The 19,741-nt window shown below is 33.2% G+C and overlaps 1 protein-coding gene across 4 annotated transcripts in view; it reads left to right on the top strand.

Annotated features, from left to right (window-relative positions):
- The first annotated feature begins 8,263 nt into the window (after positions 1 to 8,263).
- LOC100260076 (DNA topoisomerase 3-beta) overlaps positions 8,264 to 19,741 on the top strand; it is a 71,568-nt gene continuing 60,090 nt past the window's right edge. Inside the window, exons 1-3 of one of the 4 annotated variants that reach the window (XM_010652099.3) lie at positions 8,264 to 8,461; positions 8,547 to 8,603; positions 18,268 to 18,377. In XM_010652099.3, coding sequence (XP_010650401.1) covers positions 8,429 to 8,461; positions 8,547 to 8,603; positions 18,268 to 18,377 — 200 coding nt within the window. In that variant the 5' untranslated portion in view covers positions 8,264 to 8,428. Of the gene's footprint in view, positions 8,462 to 8,546; positions 8,604 to 18,267; positions 18,378 to 19,741 lie in introns of those variants that run through there. The other 3 variants (XM_059737020.1, XM_010652100.3, XM_059737019.1) reach the window with 3 other exon arrangements.

Raw genomic sequence — 19,741 nt, 5'->3', positions numbered from 1 at the left:
AATATACACAATGGACTCCTCTTGAGGTTGTGTCACCCTCTCATCACAAAATGAAGGCTCTGACCGAGGTTGTGGTTATGTGTTTATTTGTAGATATGATTTAGGTGCATGTGATATATAAAATGATGGTAGTTCAACACTACAACCCCCTTGGAAGGCTCTACCTCCCCCATTTGTACTCTCCCTCCTCTCATCAATACCCTCATTTCCCTTATTTGTACCATCCTACCTTGAGGCAATAAGTGTGTCACAACAATAGTAGAAGATCCTTGAAGTCGATCCATCTCATGTACAACTAGTAATGAAGAAATATATAGCTAATGAATATCATGATCATTTGGATATGCTAGATGGTATATGGGGAATATCAAATCTGGAGATAATCCAGGATTATCTCCATTTGAATAATCTGGTTTTTGTTTAAGTCTTTTAGGAGATTTTCTTATTTTAGTCTAAAACTTATTTATTTTATATTATTTTTATTCAAACTTGAATAATTATAAACTTTGAATATTTCAAAGTTAGTAGCATATAAGTAGGAAAGAAAACTAGTCAGATTCAAATTTGAACTGACGTTTGATTTCTATTTATTTAGGTCTAGGTTGTATTTCGTTTTTTTATCAATTTTATGAAAACATTAGTTTCGCCTTTGATTTTCTACATGGTATCAAAGTCAATCATAGATTCGAAAATGGGGCTAAAATGACCATGATGAGAACTTCCAAGGATGGGACATAGGAGATTTTGTTTACATCCTCCATTCCACAATCGATTATTGCTTCTTCAAAAGGTTTGTAGTCAACCCTTTTCATATTACTGTTCAAAAGTTCAATGGAAAAAATTATATTTCTTTGTTTCGATCCACATTAATTGTTATTTCTTGGTAGAAGAAAGATTGGTTACATCACTAAAACTACTAAGGTGTCAAAGGAAGATGATCTAACCTACAATGCATCGGAAACCGATAACAACATGGTTATGTCTTGATTTCTTAATTCAATAGAACCAAACATAATCGAAGCATTTTTTAAAGAGAGTTTTTTTTAACTTGGAGAATTCATTGAAAGTTTTCAAAATCAAAACAAAACTTTGGAACATGAGACATAACAACTTGGATGGCACTTAACACTATAACACCCTTTGACATATTGGTAGCAACTCAACATGTTTGACTTGGGAGAATGAAAGTGTTCAAAGATAGCCAACTACAAAACAATTAATCAAAAAATATTGAATCTTCGAATTTCTAACCAAACTCACAAGGAATTAGACAAAGTTAGGAGACATATTCTTTGAAGAAAACCTTGATCACTATTTAGAGAGGTTTTCTCATAGGTTTGAAGAGAAAAATGAAGGAAACGGGTGATGCTTAACGATAAAAGGTTGCCACCTACTTTTACTATTGCCATGAATTTTACTTTGGTTTCTAAAAATTTTAACCCTTAAAAGAATAATTGAACAAGGAAAGATAAGAAACTTTGGTGCAACTATTATCATTGCCCCAATCACACCAAGGAAACATGCTAGAAGCCACATGGACATCCACCAAATTGGTGCAACAACTGAACTTTTGATAGAAATTTGTTCGGAACAAATCCTACTAGATAGTGATTCAATTTCAATTCAAAATTAAAAAATGGCCTAGTCAAAACACCATTTAGTAAAGAGTATCTAGAATACCTTGCAAATTTGTTTAGTTAGTCTCAATACATTATTAATGCTAATCCTTCATATTTTGTATTCTAGAACAATAATTTTCTAAGTGCTCTTATCACCAAAACTGGTATTCATGGTCCCTAGATCATAGATTCAAGAGTTATCGGTCATGTGACTGGTAGTTCTCATTTTTTCAACACTTCTGTTCCATGCCTTGACTCCTTCAAAATTAAAATTGTTGATGGTTCTTTGTCCACTATTGTAGGAAAAGGCTCTACACTTGTCTCATAAATTTTGACTTTAAATTTAGTTTTTCATGTGCCTAATTTGTCATATAATTTGTTGTCTATCAATAAATTGACCTATGATCTAAATTGTATCGTCAAATTTATTTCTTCTTATGAATTTCAGGATCTATTTTTGGGGAAGATGATTGGTAGTGCTAGAGAATATGATGGGCTTTACCTGTTTAATAATGAATTCAAAGTGTGTGGATACGTTAAGAAAAAGGAAGTTATTGTTTGTAATATGGATGGAGAAATAATGGTGTAGCATTGTAGATTAGGTTACCCCTTATCTTTTCATATCTTAAGCATTTGTTTCATTTGTTATTCAAAAATAAAAATTTAAGTTCTTTTCAATGTGAAATTTGTCAGTTTATAAAACATCATCTTTTTGTGTTTCATATGCATCCTTATAAAGTATCTAAACCTTTTCTTATGATTCACAATAATATTTGGGGGCCATTAAAAGTTACAAATTTGAATGAACCAAAACGATTCATTACTTTTATCAATGATCATTCCAACGTTTGTTGGGTATACCTTTTGAAAGAAAAAAGTGAAGCTGAAACCATCTTTGAAAATGTTTTTTTCATGATACAAAATCAATTCCAAACCACCACTAAAATTTGCAGATCAAATAATGGGCAAGAGTATTTTAATACAATTTTGGGGAAATTTTTTAATGAAAATGGAATTGTTCACGAAAGTTCTTATGTAAACACACCTGAACAAAATGGGATTACTGAAAGAAAAATAGACATCTTCCTAAAAGTAGCAAGGTCCTTATGCTCACCATGAAAATACCTAAACTATGTTAGTGAGATGCTATTTTAATTACGTCCTATTTGATAAACCGAATGTCATCCCGAATTTTGAATTCTAATGCCCCTTTGAATATTCTCATTCAAGTCTACCCTCATCATTGAATTTTTCCTTCCTTGCCTCTAAAGATTTATGATTGCACTACCTTCATTCATGTTCATGATGTTAACAAAAACAAACTTAACCCCCATGCTCTTAAGTGTGTGTTTACAGGTTATTCTCTATTATATGATAACACCTAGATATGAATAATTAAACATAAATATCATAGGTAACATAATAAGCAATGAATTAAAAAAACTTCATTAATTAACTGTAACTATTATAATAGTTAATTAATTAACCTAACATTAAAGCATTCATTATTTGATTAAATATTAAAAAAAAAACATAATTACCATAAATAATACCTTACTTTCCAAAAAAGTGACAAATAGATAATAAAAACATTTACAAAACATCTCATTATAAATGGAAAAAAGTACTAGTCAAATATTTTAAGAGTCATTCATTCAATAGTGTAGGAGGATTGTCCTTTAACCATGTTGGGACATTTTAGGTGATTATGCCCCTCTTGTTTGTATATTCCACATTAAATTTTGACATTTGGTTCCTTATAATCCATTTCATTCCTTATCCTTGATGATTGTCACTTATTACAATTGCATTTGCCTTTTTTGAGGTTGACAATTTATTTATTGTTTCCCTTATTCATATGAAACCCATGAGTCATAATTGTCACCATAAAAATCTCATTCACTTGATGGAAGATTGTGACAAAGTATCAACTAGTCTTTGTTTCATAATTGAAACTTTAGTAATGACATATGCGGTGTAGGTATCTCCATTTGCAATTTGAGATTGTATTTCTGCGTAGGATTCTCAAAATAGGTGACACATTGATAAAAAGATCATTTGTACAAGTGTAGGGATAGGTAACATTCTAGCCCCTTTTTAACACCTCATTTATGTATTCAATAATATTTGTAGCCATCAACCCATATCAATCACCCTTATCATATTCTTGAGTCCACTTTTTAGTGTCAATCTTTGCAAACCATGCAACACATATGTCATTCAATTATTTTAACTCTTCCAAACACCATTCATACTTACATGGTTGATGTTAACATTCAACTTTGTAAGCCTAGTCCTTTAGGACTTTGTTCTTGTATTTCTCATTAAAATTGTTTACAAAATGCTTGAGATAATAAAGATGATGCACATGGGGTGAGTTTCGTCTAGTGGCAACATTTCTTATAGTGACGTTTATTCTTGCATGACAGTAAAAAATCAAGCATGTTCCTTCTTTTTAAGTTACATGAGTTCTTAATGTAGTGAGAAAGCAAGACCAACTATTGGTAGATTCCTTCTAAATAATTGCAAAGACAAAAGGAAATGTTTGTCCATTGGCATTGATGGATGTTGCAATCAAAAGTTTCCCCTTATACTTATCATATAAGAAAGTACCATCTATTTGTATTAATGGTCTGCAAACTTTAAACCCTTTAATACTAGCCTCGAATGACCCAAATACACACATAAAATGTACATTTCCATTGACAAATCGTAACGTTGATATCTTCCAAACAATCTTTATCTCGAGGTTAGTAAGTTTAAGGATATTTAACCACTTAGGTAGAATTTGGTAAGATTCATCCAATCACCAAACATATTTTTCAATTGTTTTTTTTTCTTGTTGACAGTGTTAGATTTATGCAATAGAAGCAATACCATCTTTGAAAAAAAAATGTTCTTTAAGATTAAAATATTAACCTTTAAGTGTGGATGAAACCTTAAGTTCCAAGTGTTAAATACGACCTTGAAAACCTAGAGATCTTCCACTTAATGACTTATCTTTGAGTAATCTTTGAAGGTGGAGATTATGAGTCTCTTTGGAATGTGAGGCAGAATGATAGACCATAAAAACCTAACTCATAAAGGGTATTTAAAGGGTTAATAGTGGGTTTAACTGATTTGAGCTCATCTTGGGCTTGGGTTACTTGATGTAGCCTAAAAGAGTCATAATTGATTCATTAACCTAATGGAGCTTCAATTAATCAATTAACTTAGCCCAAAAATGTTGTCCATTAATTCCTGTGCAATCTTACATAATTACCAAAATACCCTTATATAATATAAGTGAACCTAAAGTCGATCTAACATTCATAAATCACGCCAACAAGGTATATGAGTTTGAATAGGGATCACTAAGATCCATAAGATAATACTAACTCTTTCAAATCTAATTATGAAGTAGACTTAATATCACACATATAACTATGTTTTTATATTGTTTAATAGATTTGTTTCATGAATGAGTCCTAAGTAATTAATTAACTTTTTCTATAATGGAGGCAAAGTGTGTAACATGTTATGGAACTACATATCATACAATATGATTGGGAAACTTTGTTTTAAGGCTATAAGTTGTTGATATGGCAAGGATAACATTGAAAATATATTGTGATAATAATATTGTTATGCAATTATCTAAAAGTAATAAAACTACATGAGGATTAATGATGCTATCTATAGTTATCCAACTACTCTCTTTTACTTATATGGTTTATTATTTTTGATAAGCCAATTATTACTTTTGATTTGAAGGTGCATGAAACTTAATTTATTTATAGAGGTTCCATTTTATATAGACATTTTTTTTTTTTATAAATGTGCATATGAAAACATAATTTTCTTAAATAATTTATTATTCTTAGACAATGTTCAAATTAATTTTTGAATACATTAATTGTATTTTTGGTTAAAAAAATTTAATATATTTTAAATTTCAAATTAAGGTTGGCTTGAATTAATTTAAAAAAAATTAAATTTAAAGTCTAAATTAACTTGCATATAATAGAATCAAACCGATCTTTAAGTGGTGCTCCTTTTTTTTGCTTAATTCTAAATATAGCTTAAAGCTAAATAGTTTATAATTGTATTAAGTATTAAGTTATTTGTTTATTTAATATTTTATTTATATTAATTAGTAAGAAGTAAAGAAAAATCGACATGTTACTTTTACTATTAAAAAAAAGTTAAATATTTTAATTTTTTAATTGAATAAAATAATTTAAGAAATAAGTTGTAACACCCATAAATTTTTATATAGGGATAAGATAGGAAATTTATAATAATAATAATATTAGTGAATTAATTATTTTAATAAAATGAAAGAGGGGTAAAAAGGTAATTTTCCTAATAAATACCCTAGGTATAAAAAAAAAAAAAAGGGGAAAATCCTTTCTATTCTTCTCTGAATTTTCATTCCTATTGGCAAAATACCAGAGGACATAAGACTTTCGGATCTAGGGTTTGAAGAATAGATTTCTCTAAGTAAGATTTTTGTTTTCTAATTCTTAGATCTTATTTTAATATATTCATTATATTTTTAACCTTAGTTAGGAAACCCCAATCTAGATTAGGGTTTGTGTTTCTTAAAAAAAATAAATAAATAAACAGCAATGGGAATGTGTGGATCCGTTGGGTGTGGAGTGTATGTTTTCTTATTTAATGTTTAATGGGTGGTGTGTGCTGGAGATGGTAGAATAGGTGTGGAAAGTGAGGTTTTGAAATAAATAAATAGAAAAAAAAACATGTGGCAGAATAGTGATTAAAAAGAAAATGTGGAGATTATGGAGACGTATTGTGTGTGGGTTTGGTTATGTGGTTAAAAAGTCAATGACTTGTGATATTGAGGGTGGAAAAGAAAAAGGATATATTGAGGATTACAGGATAATCTTATTAAAACATGAAGTAGGTTCTAGGAAAAGTTGGAATAAATAATTAAAGAAATAAATTCTTATGTAGAGTGATGAAAGAGATTATTGTAAATAAATATTTTTAGGAAATTTAATTTAGTTTAGGAAAGATAAATAAATTATTGAGGATAAATTGTTATTGGTTAGAAAGTTGGAAAATAATTTTTGTAATAATAATATTGACTTAAAAAATAAATAAATAAATAAATTCTAGGATTCTCAAACCTATTTTAAATGAATAGTCAATAATGTTGATAGTACCTTTTTGTTATGTTAGGTGAGAAGTAAATTTTGGGGCCAAACTTTTCAAGATTTGGAGTGCTTATTTGAGGTAAGGGAAATTAATGCAGTTGTTAATTTTTTTTTGAAACAATTTTTTTTATATATATATATACATTATTTGAGAATGTTTGAGTTATATTCCGTTTTATGCATGGATCAAACTTGTTTTGCATGAAAAGTATGTTAGAATTTTATATTTTGTTTTTGACAAATAAATGTGGAGATATTATATGTTGTAAATTTGAATAAATGAAATAAATATTTGATTCTGGTTTGTTTGACCTTTGTCAACAGGATATAATAGTTGATTTTTGACTTTTGGCCCTTGTCAATGGGATATAATAGTTGACCTTTACATTTCTTAGTGGGGAATGTAATTGGTTTGAACTCCAACCTCTAGAGGTTTCGGTTAAAGGTTACTAGTACTAATAGTATTTTGTTTCGTCCACCTTAAAGGAACAATTTGAGGCTAGCTACCCATTTGAAAAGTCCCACCTAACTGGGCACCCTTTGATGTTTGATGACCAAAGTAAATAAATTATTGGAATGTTTTGACTGAATTTGATATGAAAATGTTTGAATTAGAAATAAATGCATACAATTAGAAATTTTGAATGTATTGGCAAAAAAAAAAAAAAAAAAGTTAACTCATAGGTTTATGAAAATGATTGATTACAATATCTCCTATTTTGCAAGTGAATTTAAAATATTTGATCCATGGACTGCATTAATGTTCCTTATTGGGCTGTGAGTTCATTTCTATTTGTTGACTACTTTTCAGGTACCCTTAGTTCGGGTGAGGAGTGATGGCTAAACTGAGGAATGGTCATAATTAGGATTTGACTTAGGATTTTATGTTGGATTTTGTTTAACTGTTAGTTATGCTCATTTGGATTTTTTGGTATTTGGAAGCTATTTGGATATTGATCCTTTAAATTTTATGTTAGTTCAAAGTTGAGTTTTGGAGACTTTGAAATTTGTTTTAGTACTTGAATTGTTTAAATTTGCAAATATTTGGACAATTGATTTTGAATAGTGGATGTTTTAGTTTTGAAATTGAATTTTGAGGATTTTAGATTTTGTTCCGCTACTCTGAACAAGTATTAGATAATTGGTAATTTCTGATACAAAATAATTGTTTGGGTCAGGTTACACTGTAAGCCTTCGGGTTTGAAGTGTGAAATGACTGTCATGCCCTTGGAGTGAGTCTTGGGGCGTGACATAAGTAATAAGTTAACAAAAGAAAAAAAGATATGAAATATGAAAATAAATTGTTTTCAACAAAAAAAAATAAAAATAAAAAAACAAACAATACCTTAATCAAACTTGAGTGGGTTCGGTTTTGATTCAAACATAATCGACTTGGTTGTAATTAATTTTTCTTAAAAAACTCATCCACCCGCATCTTTTTACCCCCTAATTCTTTCTAATAGAAACTTCAGCTCATGCTTTTAGGAGCAGGGTCGGGTTCACCCGCACAATTCAGTTTAGCCCAACTACACTCTACAGCCAGTTGTTTCATGGAAAAGCGGAGAGGAACCTCAGAAAAGCAGAAAGAGAAGTGGAAGCGCAGCAACAGCGAAAGCATCATCTTCTACAACTGAGAATACACGCGGTTTCATGGCTCCTCCCAAGCCTCACAAAATTCTAATGGTGAGGGAAAGGAGGAAAAAACAAATCTATTTGCATTGATCCCGTAGTTCTGATTTTTTCTCATTTTCTGTTTGACATTTTGCAGGTGGCTGAGAAGCCCAGCATCGCTCTTTCTATCGCTTCCGCTCTCTCTGGTGGCCATGTACGCTCGTTCTTTCTCCTTTCTCTTTTTTTTCCTCCTTTCTTTCTTTCTTTCTTACAAATTTCTGTTTGGTTCCCGAGAAACTTGGGGAAAAAAAAGAGGTGTCTTGGTTTTCTAATTGTTAAATTGTGCATATTCTGCTTGATTTTTCTTATGCTTCCGTGTCAGGATAGTTTCTTTGAGTTTCTTTTGTCGGTCTATGGTCTTTCTGAGGCCTTTAGTCTGTGAATTTGTTTGTTTACATATATTTCCTTTGTTGGTTCGGGGTTTTGGTTTTATTTTCTTTTGGTGATATTTGACAAAAGAAAATTTCCTTTCTTTTGATGATATTTCCTTTCTTTTATATATAAATGCAAAAGTATGAGATTATGATATTTGACACCCACTTGGAGACAGAGGCACTTTAATTTGTTGATTATCTAAGGTTATTGACTCTCTCTCGATTGTGTTTTCCATTTTTCTTTTTTCCAAATAGTTTGCAAAAGGGAAAGACACTAGAAAATGAGTCTAGGAAGGTCAATAATAACCATAAGGCCCCTAGAGGCAGTTGATGCAAGATTAGGACTATGCTTATCCAAGAAATGTTAGGAGACATCGTGAAGGAGTTCTGTTAGTGAATGCAGGGATGATCAATTGTTTTCGCATTATCCAAATACATAGACCACTTATTCAACACAGTATGGGTCAACAGGTTGTAGGATTGTAAAATTTGAGCCACTAATTGCAATGTGCTTGCAGTGGGCTTGATTGCCGAAAATTTAAAAATTTTCTTGTATCCCCTTAGTTAACTTAAGGTGAAATCATTGGCAAACTAAGATGTGCAACTTCTAATTGAAGAAGCTTTTGAAAGAACAGGTAGATTTTGTCAGAACTCTTAAGGGACAAGTATTGCCAAATTGATAATGGCCACTTGTTGGTTGAACCTTACACAGGAGGAAGACAAATATTTCCTCTAAATCAAATATGTTCCAAGTTCCAAATGAGTATGAAGATGAGCTTTTAAACAGTCATTATTTATGTCAATAAAAATAAGTAATTAGAGTTGATCTTTTGTAAGTTATGGAGAATGACATAAGAAGTGAAAAATCTTTCATAGGTTTTAGCTGCAAAGCCTTGGGAAACTTTCTTGTTTAAGTATACAAGTTCATTGTCTTTCAGTTGATGCAATAATAAACTTTACAAGCCCTTGTTGAAGCGTAAAGGTAGGTAATATGCAGAAGAGAGGCTGCAGCATTGTTAAGTGTTTTAAGGTTTGATTCTTGACATTTTGGAATGGGAATGTCATTCCTACTCTTAGCTGTTTTCTTTTTGGGCATTTGTTTTGCATATGGTTGATTTTATGTATCATTATATAATTCATGAAATGGGGGTTATGCAATCCCAAGTGAGAAGGTGGTATACTTGTCCTCGTGATCTGGGAATTGTATTTAAAATAATGTATAATCATCAGCATAGTCTTAATGCAATCCCAAGTGAGAAGGTGGTATACTTGTTATCGTGATCTGGGAATTGTATTTATAATAATTTATAATCATCAACATACCCTTAATATCCTATCTTGAAATAAAAAGTTACAATATCCTAAATCCAATATTTTTTTGAAAATTTTTAAATAAAATTCTCATTACAATTTTTGTTTACCATGGTTGAATAATAATTTGAAAATTCATTTTTTTTGTTAAGTTAATATTATAAAACACTTTAAAGAAACATATTTTGATTTATACTTTTTAAATAATTTTTTTGACTTAAAAGAGATGTAGTTACAAATTTTCATTCATTTTGAAAAATATTTTCAAAAATTATTTTTCCTTAAGAAAAATTATTTAAATTTCAAACTCTTATCCTATGCTCCCACTTATTCAACAAGAAAAAATGGGAAGAAAATAAGAAGGCAAAGAGGATTTTGATAAGCTATTGCTAATTCTTATTTACTTTATCCTATGACCCAATGACATGCTACAATTGAGAATGCCTTTCAAAGCCCTTATCCTTGATTGGTGCATCCTCTGTAGGAGGAGTAGTGAGATGATTGATCATCTCTTATTGCATTGTCCGATTACTTTGGGATTGTGGCATAGGATATTTTCATAGGCTGAGATAACTTGAGTTCAGACAAGTAGTATTCGTGATATGATGATGATTTCCTTCAAGTGTTTTGGGAGTTTTATTAGATGAAGAACTTTTTGGAGGATTGTGTGTCTCTCTTTGTTGTGGACTATGTGGAGAGAGAGGAACGCTAGGATTTTTGAGGACACTTGGAGGACGCCGGAGTTGTTGTGGGATTTGCTTCATTTCTACGCTTCTTGTTGGGTTTACTATACAAGCATTTTTAAACCTTATCCTTTGAGTGTAATTTAGCTTAGTTGGATTTCGATATGTACACCCTAGGGTCGGGTCATTAGTCTAGGGTTGTTATACTTGTATAGGCCTTTTGTCATTTTTGTATAACCCTCCTTGTTTAGTGGAGGTTTACTCAGCTCTTTTAATCTGGTTTGTACATCATGGAGAGGACTTCTCATCCTTCTCATGTTTTTTCTCAATTATTACATTTGTTCATTTTTGATAAAAATAAAAATAAAAATGGGAGTGTTTAAAAAATATAATAGAAAAAAAATTAATTTTTTTATATAATGTAAAATCATGATTTTATGCCACCATTGATTATTCAATATGACCTTGACACAATATAACTATAAATTTTATTTTAGGCCTCTAAAAGATTATTAGAGGTGATACCCCAGTTTTGGTGTGGATAGGTCCTTTGAGATCAGGCACAAAGCACTTGAATTATCCCATAAATGTGGGTTGTTGGTGATTGCATGTATCTAGGGTTAACCATGAGATCTTCTCCCTCCTATGAAATTGGGTTTGAGAGGGTTTTCCTCTTTATAAAAAAAATAAGTCTTGTCATTCAATGTAGCAAAACTTTTGATATAGTGCACATTGCAAAGATATTTTTTGAGAGGTGGTGCATCTACATTGACTTCCATTAGTTAATAGTGTTTTGCCGAGATGTGACGCTGATCTTGTATTTTTGGCAAACATGGTAGAGAATTGCTGCTCGCTAAACTTTTGAGCTTTGGTGCCTTTCATCCTTGAAATAGATGGATAAACATAAAGTACTGAACCAAAGTTTGGAAGACTTACTAAGGTGCCTAGTTTGGGAGCATGTGATCAATTGTGGTGTTATTATCCCTATGAGAGGGTTTTATTATTCTTTTGTTAAGGAAGAATTTTTGAGATTGTTGTTGCACTCCAGCAATGTAAAACCTTGGGCTTGATGCCCTTATTGTTAGAGGCAAGACCTAAAGAGGTGTGAAGGAAGATAGCTCTTAGAAATGAAGTGTACAATACTAGTTTTGGTGCTCGTGGGCTGTTTGTAGAGTTTGCTGAAGGTGATATGGAGATAGTTTGAATTAGGTTGTGGCATTATTTGAAGAACAATTTAGTGATGAATATTGATGACCTTGCTATGGATTTTGGTTGTAGAGTGGGCAACCTCCCTTCCACTTATTTGGGACTACCTTTGGGTGCATTGTTTAAGTCTATGATAGTTTAGGATGGAGTGGAAGAACGGTTCCGTAGAAGGTTGGCTATGTGGAAGAGACAGTACATTTCCAAAGGAGGGAGGATGACCCTAATTCGAAGCACGTTGTTGAATTTACCCATTTATTTGATGTCACTGTTGCGCATGTCAAGCTCAGTTAGACAGAGACTAGAGCATATTCAAAGGGATTTTCTTTGGGGAGGTGGAAACTTGGAGCGAAAACCTCATTTAGTGAGATGGGAGTTGATGTGCTTAAGTAAGAAGAAAGGGGGTTTGGGAATCAAGTGTCTTTCCACTCTCAATAAGACTCTTCTTTGCAAATGGAATTGGTTGTTTGTGAATGAGAGAGGGGCTTTATGGAATCAAATGATTAGAGGGAAGTATAGGGAAGAAAGAGGGGGTTGGTGTTCTTGGGAAGTGAGAGGCGTATGGTGTTGGGTTATGGAAAGGGATAAGGATGGACTGGGACATTGTGGGTACTAGGATTTCCTTCTCTGTAGGTAATAGGTGAAGGGTGAGATTTTGGAGGGATAGGTGGTGCGGGGATTCTCCTTTGAGTGTGTCCTTCCCAACCTTGTTTGCTTTAGCTCTTCATAAAGAGGCGTGGGTGGTGGATATTTGGGACCCCTTGGCCGAGGGGGGTTAGGAGGGATGAAACCCTTGTTCCTCAAGATCCTTTAATGATTGGGAGGTGGAGGAGGCAGAAAGCTTCTTGGGGCGGCTGCATGGGAAGAAAGTGTGCGGTGATATGGAAGACATGGTGTTTTTGGACCGGAACGAAGAGTGAGAAATTCTTTGTCAAATCCCTCTACAATGCCCTAGAGCCGTGCAACCCTTTTTTATTCCCCTCAAGCTGCATTTGGAACGTGTGGGTGTAACCCAAGATTAACTTCTTTGCTTTAGAGGCTACATGGGGCAAAGCTTTAACTATGGATTTAATTCAAAAAAGAGGGTGGGCCTTGGCAAATAGATGCTTTTTGTGCCATGAGAAAGAAAAGACTATAGACCACCTTTTTCTTCACTACTCTACAACAAGGGTCTTGTGGCGATTGTTCTTTACATTGGTTGGGGTGTCATGGGTGCTACCTTCTTCAGTTAGAGAGACTCTCCTTAGTTGACATGGTTCTTTTGTAGGCAAAAAGCATAAGAAGGTGTGGAAAGCAGCTCATTTATACATCTTTTAGACGGTTTGGAAGGCGAGAAATAGATTGACCTTCAATGATGATGTGCTTTCGATCCAGAGACTTAAATACTTTTTTGTTTTTTCCCTTTGGTCAGAGGCAAAGTTGTTTATAGCTGATCGCCCTCTAACTTTAGTTAGTTTTTTTGATTGATTGGGCTCTAGTTAAGGTTGTTTTTTGACTCGACTGGGTGCTTATTTTTCTTGTTCCTTTTAGCCGTTCTGGCAGTGGGTGTGTAGGTACTGTATACTTTGAGTCGCTCTTTTGGCGTCTCTTTTCAATAGATGTTTTCTTTACTTATAAAAAAATAAAAATTATTTGAAGAATAATTTAGAAAATTTTATATTGCGAACAATTGTTTTTTAATTTATTATTATTATTATTATTATTATTATTATTATTTTATCAGTAAATGAGAATAAAATTGAAAAGCACCATAAAAGGCTCACCAAAGTACACATGATGTATACAACGATTGCCAAAAAGTGCCTAAAAAAGGAAGAGAAAACAGAAAACTACTCCCTTAAACCGCTCCTGACCAATCAATGAAATCAACTATGGACATCGATCTTTCACCTATAAATAGATTGGTTCAAGTTAACAAGTTATACAAAAATAAGAATTTCAGCCTTTGGACAAAGAGCTCCACATTCTCAAAAGATCTTCTATTTCTCTCTTTCCAAATTATCTAGAAGAAGTATAAAGGTGCTGCTCTCCAAACTTTTTTCTGCTTTCTTCCAACAAAGGAATCATGCCAACCTAACAAAGTATCTTTAACAGTGGACTACATCACCCAATAAACTCTTGAAAGAGAGAACAATAGCTCCCACAATACCCTTACCTTGCCGCAATACAAAAGGATGTGGAAAATTGACTCCTCATGAGCTTGACATAGGAAGCATTGATTGGTCAAAGACCACCACCTCCTTTGAAACTGGTTGAGAGTCAAAACCTTCCCCCAAGTCGCCTATCATGCAAAAAAGCTCACCTTAGGTGGTCTCTCATCCCATTCAACACCAATTGGGAACTGAACTACACTTCTTCTCTTAAGGCTAGCATAAAGGGATTTAACAAAGAAGGTTCCACTCTTCATTTCCACCCAACACACCTTATCATTTCTACCCTAAACTACTAGCTTATCTTGAAGCCTTGCCAAAAAGCGCTCTACAATAACAATCTCCCAATCATTTAAAGGCCTTGGGAAGTTAGAATTCCAAACACCCCTCTCATTAGAATGCTGCCACAAGTCTGCACCCAAGCCTCTTTGGAGCTAGTTTCATATTGTGAACATGGATCCTTACAAGGTGCTAAAGAAGATTAGTACCAATTCATATGCTTTAAACTACTAGAAGACAGGGAATTGCTCGAGTTAAAATGTATCATGAACATGTTGATGATACGGAATGCTAGAATTTTGAAGACAATTATGCCTCTCTTGATGATACATGGAAGAGAATTTTTTTTCACTCACGTCCTTGTGGATCTTGATCACCAAAGATTTTGAAAGGGTATCACTAAATTTATCATGGTTGTTTCAAAATGAAGTTTGCTCACAAAGTAGGAATAGCATATCTAACTTTTGGAACCTTCTTTCCAACTTTTTGCAATTTTTGTTTTGATGGTTTTTATTTCGGGAAACTACTCTTGAAGATAATTGGGGAATATGATCTTAGTCTTACCAAATGCAATTGGTAAAGGTTTTGCTTTAGAAGTTGAGATTCTAGCTCTTCCAAAGGTTTTAGCAGGCTGAACAAATTGCTTTGTGTAGGCCTATGTGCATAGTTGTGAAAGGTGCGCCTAGGCTCGGGGCGGCGTGACTCCACCTTTCGGGGCCTTGCCTGAAGGCAGGCGATTCCCCTTCAGGAAAGTAGGCAAGGCGCGACGCCCTTTTTATTTTAAAAGGAACATGCTAAAACAACGTTGTTTTGGAGCTTGTTCCTTTTTTTTTTTTTTAAAAGGGGCCAAATGGTGTTGTTTTGGAGCCTGTTCCTTTAAAAAAAAAAACAGGCCAAAACGACGCCGTTTTGGCCCTGTTTCCCTTCCAACCCCCTTTTTCTGGTATTTTTGAACTCGACACCACTCCCAATCATGCCTTAGCCTCAGCCGTGTAGTGGGGAAGTGAAGAAGATGAAGAAAAATAGGAAAAAAATAGAGGAAAATTAGTCATGTACCTTCCGGGACCTCATCATGTTGATTAAATTGAAGTTTTGGATGATATTTGATAATTTATGTGTTTAGGACAAACAAATGATTGTTAAATTTGATTATATTATATAAAAATATATATGTAAATTAGGGTGCGCCTCACTTCACTAAAGCCCGAACCTTAGGTGCGCCTTGTGCTTCAGGCTCCAGGACTACTTTGCGCCTTGGTACGCCTTGAGCCTTTTAAAACTATGCCTATGTGAGAATAATCGTGTATTGATTCGAGGAAAAACTATACATCTTATAGGCAACTATACAATGAACAAGGATTACAAATTAACTCTTGAATCTATTCCAAAAGTCATGAAAATTCTAATTCTGACTTTCTAATTTAAATTGCTATATACAACAATCAATGACTTTCCTATCAAGAGATTGAATATCAATCATCATCTCCCTATTAAATAAGGGTCATAAAGGCTGATTAGTTAACACTCCCTCTTAAACTAGTGAATAGATGTTTTCAATTCCCAACTTGTTAGTAATCATCTGAAAAATCCAACTTGAAAGTCCCTTAGTCAGAATGTCCGTCAATTGTCTTTTTGTTGAAACATAGAAAGTTCAAATTAGGCCACTGTCCAACTTCTATTTGATGAAGTTTCTATCAATCTCCACATGTTTTGGTCGATCATGTTGGATGGGATTATGAGGAATGTTAATAGCCGGCTTGTTGACACAGTTTTAACTTCATTGTTCCTTTCCATTTAATCTTGAGATCATCAAGAATGATTTCTAACCAAAGAAGTTCACATATTCCTTAAGCCATAGCCTTGAATTTTGCCTTTGTGCTTGACTTGGCCACATGCTTTTTGCTTCTCCAAGTAACTAGGTTGCCTCCTAGGAATGTGCAATAATCTGAGGTAGATCTTTGGTCTAGAATTGACCTTGTCTAGTCTATATTAGTGTACACTTCCAAATTTAGCTCCATATTCCTCTTAAACGGAATGCCCTTTCCAGAAGTGATCTCCCTGACTTTGTTGGTACTTCATCCTCAACATGATTTTAGCAAATCTCCCAAACCATGTCCTAGGAGATTGCCTAAGCCCATATAACGTCTTCTTTAATCTACACAGAGAATCACTGTTGAAGTTCCCATCAAATCCTCGTGGGGCCTCCATATAGACTTCATCTTCCAAATCACCATGTAAGAAGACATTTTTACGTCAAATTGCTGCAAACATAGGCCAAGGTCAGTAGCAAAGATAACAAGACTTGAACATTTTTCATCTTTGCCACTAGTGCAAAGGTTTCTTTGTAATCAACTCCATAAGTTTGAGTATTCCCTTTAGGTACTAATTTAGCTTTGTATCTTTCTAAGATCCCATTAGCTTTGTACTTCATAGTGAATACCCGTTTACATCCAATTGGTCTTTTCCCTTAGAACTTTCTCACATGATTGAATATGAAAGAATTCAGGGTCATTCTTCAAATTAAGGTGGTTCTTCTTTGCTGACAGAAAAACACCAGCAGTTGTGGAACTTCTTGAGCCCGAGCTATTATTGAGAACAAAAACCTAAAGTTCTGATGTCATGTAGGCTTATATGAGAAAAATAGTATATTGATTTGAGGAAAAACTGTACATATTATGGGTGGCTATATGATAAAGAAGGAAACAAATCAACTCCTAGAAATCTGTCCTAAAATCATGGGAATTTTAATTTTGACTTCCTACTTTAAATTGCTATATACAACAACCATTGACTTTCCTATTAATTCCGTTGTGGTAATCAAATGGGTGCAGGGGCACTTTGTGCCACACTAATTAAATGTGTGAGATATTGGATAATGGTGAATCTGTTTATGGAGTTCCATTGCATGATTATGCCAACTAAAAAAAAATCAGATTTCCTAGCTGAAAGCAAGTTGTTTCCGTTGTAACTTTCAGGTTTGATTTTATCATTTGAATAGTATAGATTTCTATGATGGGGTTGGGAAGGGTTGCTTCTTCCTCAATTATCTTTGCTTTCCTTTTAGCTTGTTCTTCTGTTTTTGCTAGTCAGTCCTATAAAGATAACTTATCCTTTATCTCATATCTCTTGCTTTTACAAGTAATAAAATCTTTGTTTCCCATAAAAAACTGATTCTCTTTTCTTTTCTTTTTTAAAGCTTTATTTGACAATAATTGTTTTGTTCTATGTGTTTCCGCAAATGTTGGTCAATTTTGTTGCCTTTATGAAGGTGTAGATGAAGAAGTTAAGGTTACTGGAATAAACATGACTATCAAGTATTTCAGATAAGACGCTTGAAACATGAGATTCATAGACAATTTATGGCATTATTTGAAAATTTTCAATTGCCTTTTACTTGAATTTTGACTGAGCAGGTCTGAATCCTTGATTTCAGGTGGTTTTTGCACTTTTTTAGCCTTAAACCTTTTTGTATATTGAAGTACTCATGTAGCAGTAGTTCATATTCAAGTTTCTAAGGTTTCATTTGTTGCTTCTCCATATTGTGGTGTTCTTTCTTATTATGAACCATGATATCATTGTAAAGCACTCTGTTGGCTCATCTTGACACTATCACTTACATTTTTATATTTGAATTTTGTTTTACATGCATGGTTTTTATTTTTTATTTTTTTACTTTTTCTTTTTATTGTCAATTTTAGGTTAGTACTCAATGAACTACATCTAGATGCTTTCTTTGTTCTAATTTTGGTATTTTTTGAATTGATGTCCTTTTAAGAATGAAATTTAACAATACTTGTCCTGTATTCCTCATGCTATAGATGTCTACCAGGCGGGGTGGTAGTAGTACAGAAGTCCATGAATTTAATGGAACCTTTCGTGGATCTAATGCACAATATAAGGTGACATCAGTTATCGGGCATGTTTTCAGGTTTCCTTCTCTCTTAAGTTGTTGAGGAACATGTTTAGATGCTATATTGTTGTGCTTGTTCATATGTAATTTCCTCTTTAGATTAGTTGCTCAATTTTTTGTGTTTATATTGCAGCATTGCATGCACTTGTGACATGTAATAGGATACATTTTCTTAAATTTATTTATTTGATAGAAACTATGCTGGTATAGTATCAAAAAAAAGTAAGGTTTGTACACAACCAAGAAGGATCAGAGATCCTTCAAAAAGGAAATCAAATATACAATGTATAAAAGTATAAGCAAAATACCTCTCCGTAGAAAGCCTTTGGCTTTCACCCCTAAGAGCAAATACCAAAACTTAAGGGGATACAAAATAAATGAATCCTTTGGCTAGCTTTATTGACTTCCTCATTAGGTGATCTAGGCTTCCACAAGCATGGTTGCACCCCTACTCAAATCCACAATCTTGAGTATCCAATGGTTATATCTCCCTGATCCTCTAGGACTCTCAAGTCACCTAAGGCAAAACTGTGGTGGAATCTTTCTTCTCTCCCTCAACTAGTAAATTGATTATTCTACTTCTCTTGCAACTTTGAGACCCGTGAGTAAGTGAAACAATTTTTTTTTTGCTTCAATAGCTAAGATAAACCCTTGTTTCTTCAAGACTTGAATAATCTTACTTTAATGGTTATGACTGGGTCCTTCAATATTCATTTGGATGACCCAAGGAACATTATTGAAATTAAGTTTTGTAATGTCAATAGGAGGGATTTGTTCAGCTTGCATGTCCACCGCTCTCCTAATTTGGAGATAGACTGAACTCTAGTGCGTAAAATGATGCTGAGCAGAACTCCTTAGAACTCCTTGTTAACTACCATCCAAATGAAAGTGAAGAAACACATATTTCTCACTGTTCTCTTCCTTTCCTTGAAGGCCTTCATGTTCTTTTCCAGTCAAATATCCCACAAGGTCACTGGGATGATATTTATTTATCAATTGCAATTGAGTCTTGGTAAACTTCTTTTCTTTCCTTCCTCTTATGTGGCACATGGTCTCTCAACTTGTTAAACTAACAGTAAGGGTACTTTCCTATTGAAGGATCAATGTACCTATTTTTTTGTCGATGGTATGGTGCACCCTTACTTAAAGGATGTTGCTTAGTTATGAGAGAAACTTTTTTTTTTTTGTATCTAGAGAGCTCCCTTTCATTAAGCGCATTGATCCAGGAGTGGACATCATAATCATCATCATCTAAAGACAAATCCAGATCTTGTTTTATCATTAGCTTAGCTAAAGTGGAATAGTATGATTGAATTTCCAGATATGAGATGAAACCTGCTTTCAGTCCCTACCCCTGTATAGTTTTATTCTATCTAGAATTA

Source organism: Vitis vinifera, chromosome 5 (genome assembly GCF_030704535.1).
Source record: "Vitis vinifera cultivar Pinot Noir 40024 chromosome 5, ASM3070453v1".
NCBI classification, from domain to species: Eukaryota; Viridiplantae; Streptophyta; class Magnoliopsida; order Vitales; family Vitaceae; genus Vitis; species Vitis vinifera.
This window is presented reverse-complemented; position numbering and strand designations above follow the sequence as displayed.